Source organism: Pholis gunnellus (assembly GCF_910591455.1).
Source record: "Pholis gunnellus genome assembly, chromosome: 8".
Classification (NCBI taxonomy): domain Eukaryota; kingdom Metazoa; phylum Chordata; class Actinopteri; order Perciformes; family Pholidae; genus Pholis; species Pholis gunnellus.
Genome location: NC_136534.1, coordinates 21256325 through 21261026, shown reverse-complemented (window position 1 = coordinate 21261026; position 4702 = coordinate 21256325). Strand labels below are relative to the sequence as shown.

The 4702-nt window shown below is 47.2% G+C and overlaps 1 protein-coding gene across 1 annotated transcript; it reads right to left on the bottom strand.

Annotated features, from left to right (window-relative positions):
- Positions 1-1813: 1813 nt before the first annotated feature.
- On the bottom strand, positions 1814-3339 carry fam110d (family with sequence similarity 110 member D; the record flags this gene model as incomplete). The annotated part of the gene is made up of 1 exon (XM_079165083.1): positions 1814-3339. Exon 1 carries the CDS (start codon positions 3155-3157, stop codon positions 1814-1816), a length of 1344 nt encoding a protein of 447 aa, XP_079021209.1. The 5' UTR covers positions 3158-3339.
- Positions 3340-4702: the final 1363 nt, after the last annotated feature.

Here is a 4702-nt window from a genome sequence, read left to right as displayed (position 1 = left end):
AGAAAAGTTGAAGGGATTTCAGGAGTGTGCCATGCCGATGCCGAATACAGAAAAGATATCATATCGAAGCTGCAAGTACTGTAATTGTGTAAATTTATCACATGTAGAAATAAATCGTGCCCTTGAGTTCAGTAACTCTCACCCCAGAACGCCTCTCAGTCTAACCTCCGCATACCTCGGCAGACCCCCAGTTCATATTTCAGTGGCATCCTTTCATGGAGATAAAGTGAGAATCACTGAAGGATGGATGAAGTGAGGTGGAATCCGTGGTTATCAGAGAAAGGAGGCTTCAGCCTCCCCTTGCTTGTTTGGATGGGAAACGGCTGACTGAGTCAGCTGGGAAGGTTCAACGTCTGCAAACTGACAGATGGTAAAAGTGACATCCTAAAAACATTTCTCTGTAAAGGGTTTGACAACTTGAGCTCTCTTATTTTTGGAGGTGAATATATAATTTTCATGACATTTTATTAATTTTTTAAACTTATTTTGTGACTTTTAAGTCCTCACTGTGCTCGTATGTGCTTGTTTTTTCTCTGACAGGAATCTTTCTCTGTTGCTGAGCTTGCAACCATGTAGCCTACACAGCTATGAGCACTGAACAGGCATGAAGCATTAGCTGTGGTAATCAATGACTGTGTCACTAGTGATTATTGGACAGTGTTTATACTGCGTGAACCCTCCTTTGGGTTTAGAAACTGAGATGAAAATGATAAAAATGACGGCCAGACATGGCTCCTTGTCTTCCACGAAGCAGCTCCTTTGAATCCAGCTCAGTGTTTAACGTTATATGAGATGAATCTCCCGTAAAGAGTTCAAGCCATATGTCTCTCTTTCATTTCCTCTCTCTCTGTCCAGTTCAGTGCATTAACAACCCCACAGGGGTGCCTCGCATGTTTGTTCCAACGCCTGCGTTTAAGGAGTACAAAAAAAAAAAGGCAACACACAAACTAAACTGGGACAGATCCGGATGAGGTACTCATGGTTCACTTCACACTCACACAACAGTTTTCCAGTTTAGAAAAAAATAACATAGCTTAGTGGTTTTCCATTTTAATTTAGTCATTAAGGGGAAGTGTTGGTGTCAAGCACACTGACTGTGCCCACTGTGTCATGACGAACATACACTTATGTGCCTTGTAGATGGTCACAGGGACTGATTTCAGAAATGGAGAGGACAACAACGTCTACTCAACACACAGTCTCACACACACACACACACACACACACACACACACACACACACATCATAAAACATTATGCCGGGGGAAATGGTTCCATTCATCAGTAAGGTCTGTCTATACACCCACACAATAGATCTATAAATACAATATATCAATTTGAACAGGAGATAACTAGAAGCAGTTGTTGTCCTCTCATTTGAAGAAACAGTCTCTTTGGAGTTGGGGAGACCAAGAGACAAAAGGTAATCGTGTGCCATGGAGTGCTAACCCTACGAGCAGTGATAGGCGTCTGAAACAAACCATAAGTTGTCAGAGAAATTTGTTTGAAATTTAAAGAAAATTTTGACTTGCATTGCTGCTCCAAAAATAGCAAAAAACAAACTCTTCCTTCTGCAATGCATTGCGGAAATGCTGCTAGCTAATCACAGCCCATACTGTTGCTTTTGAAATTCAAGTGATATTCAGTGATGATTCAATGCTTTGACTTTTGGTTCATAGTGCATCTCAACAGCAGATTTCTGCACAAAGGGTAAAGGTCTGCACCATGTGATATCCGAAAAAGAAACCAGCAAACTCAACTGTTTGTTTCAGACTCTCTGCACTCCACGGCACATGGTTTCTTTGTCCCTAGGTTAAACAGTAGACTCTTTGGGTCCCTCTCGAGCAGCGTTCTTACACCCGTAAAGCCACTTGATGACGCGAGCGTTCCTCTCAATGATCGACACGCCAGTGGGAGGCTGATCGGCCAGCTCCTCCTGAAACAGCCCGTCTCCTGAGTGCTGGGAGAACTCGCTGGGCTCCGAGCAACCGTCCCCGGCGACACTGCGGAGGGCCAATGAGAGTGTGTCTATGGAGCTGGCACCCGAGAGGAAATTTGTTCGACCCAGACGCTCTATCATGTCCACGTCCAGACCGCAGAAGTCAAAGAAATGCTCCTGCTCCGATAACGCTACTGAGCAGCGCAGATGCAGGTCTGACTTTGAGCGCCGCAACTCCCCAAACTGTCTTCTGGGTGCTGGTGGGGGTGGCGCCCGCTTCCACGGGTCATTCTCATCATCATGGTTACTTGAGTGGCTGCCATTGGTGATACCATCACCGGTACCATTTGTAAATCCGTTCTTAGTCCGTTCAAGCGTAGAGCTAAACCCAGGGCTGGGGATAGACCCTGGGCTGCGTTCTGGATCCGTTTTACTGGACCTCCTGCTTCCTGGTCCTCCATTCGTAGTGTCTTTCTCATTGGTCCAAGACATGCGGGAGTCTCCATCCCGTGAAGGCGCTTTCTCTTCACCGATCACCATCTTCTGGATTCGGCCTTCACTTCCGCTTCCCTTCTCCCTCATGGAGCCCTGGAAGAGGCGGCGGACAAAACTGTAGCCCCTCACTTCCGTGTTATTGTTGTCCCCCACTGCTGCACCGTTGGGACTCTTGCACTCTTTCTTCTGTCTGTAGATGACGAGGGAGTCCGGCCTCAACATGCGTTTGCCTGTGCTTCTCCTGAGCACAGGGGCGCTGTGCGGCGCTACCAAGGAGTTGATGCCAAGAGTCCTGGGGTTGGGAGGCAGTACATTGTTCGCATTGCTCCTGTTATGCGCCTCAACGTCCACAGAGGTCCGTCTGTTCTCCTTCCTGGAGTCATCATTTTCATTCTCATCTCTTGAGGTGAACGAGCCGGAGAGTGTAGAGAAGGGGGTGTTGGATGAATGCCGCGGGGTAAGACGAGGCGTCAGGCTCCCGGGGATGGATATAGCTCGCCGTGGCGGCGGTGGAGGGGTAGCACATGGCACCAGCACAGGCTCCTGTTTGGTGTTGATCACCTGCTGGCTCTTAACATATTTGGCTTTGTCCGCCTCAAGCCTCTCCACAGCGCTGATGGAGCGGCCGTGGCCTCCACCGTCTATCTGCCTGCGCAGGTAGTCTGGACCCTTGTTGAGGAGCCTCAGAGGAGAGGGGGATCCAGCTGGCGTTAGGGGCTTCATGTTGATTTACTGAGCTGGGAAAGACATCAAAACTGCAGCCCTCAAATGACCGACAGCCTCTGGTGTCCCCCAGTAAGCGGTTGTTGGCAGTTTGCAAAGGTTCCTGAGGGACGAAACCTGCTCTCTTTCCTGTTCAAACGGCTCTTGAATCTTCTTTGAGGAGTATTAGATACGTAGCAATTCAGGAGACCACAGAGTCCAAGTTTGTTGTAACCTTTTCTATAGATAGCTTGCAGTCTTTTTTGGGGGCAATTTCAGAGCCCAGACAAATTGATATCTCTATCCAGTATTTACACAGGCATTTGGATAGGCAGGCAGGGCATAGGGAAGTCCTTTTTTTGTCAGCCAAGCCCTCCCAAATGAGACGCTCCCTGCCCACACCGCAGCAGAAATAGCAGGCAGGGTGCACTTTGAAAGAGTGACTTTTTCCTCCCCCACTTTTTCTTCTTCTCTCCTTCTCTCTCTCCCAACAACACCCTTCACTGTTGATCTTTTCAGTGACGGCTGCCTGGAGAAATGAGATATAATGGCCTTAAATATTTGCTTTGCGCAGGTTGTCTGAGGGACGCCGGGTCAAGACTTTTTATTGTTTGCCGCCCGTCGTGGTTGAGGTGACCTGAGGGTGGCCGGCACCGAGGCACTCGGTTCGCTGATGGACAGATGGGGCAGATGCAGATCTCGTCCTTGTCCTCACCTCACCTGCGGGGACTCCTGGGAGACACAGATAGAGAAAGAGTGGGTTTTAGTTAGAAGTGTTATTCTCCAGGGCAAAAGCCACAAAAAACAGATGGCAGCAAGGACGGTGGTCCCTAAAGCTCAGCTCAGATTCTGCTCATTTAAAGCTCGAGGGGGTTACTTGTCTGGAGCAGACTGCAATACAGAGCTGACATGTGGAAGCATTTGATGACCTTACATATTCAATACTAATCAACTACAGGCTACATTGACATGTTGCAGCTGAACCAGACATTTTAGAAGTGAGACAAAATGTGTTTTTCCTTTGTCACCGAACATAATATCAGCAATTCCTTAAATGTGAACACAGATATCCCATATATGAATGAAGCACATGTGGGTAATGTTTCCTATGCATGTATTTCTTTAACTTTTGTCTGGTTTGTGTCTGTCCTCCTGCAGTTTTGTCTGTTGTCCAGACGTTCTTGCAACATCCTGTAAGTGTTGGATGAAAGATGAATGGATGCAAGGGTGAGGGTTCCGGGACACGTGAGGGGTTCCGGGACATGTGAGGGGTTCCGGGACAAGATGATGTCATGTGTACATATTGTGAAGCCCTCTGAGGCAAATTTGTAATTTGTGATTTTGGTCTATACAAAAATAAATTGAACAATATCTGATGTCCATCCACATGATGTGCCTGTTTCCTGCTCAGGAAGTACTGCATTGTTATTTTCTTTCTGGGCAGATTAAGCCAAGACAAATGGCAGCAAGTACAACATCCTGTAATTTGGATCACTGAGAAAAACTGGCAGGCAGAGACAGTCGGATTTTATTTTGAACATCAAAATCAACGTTATGTATTTAACT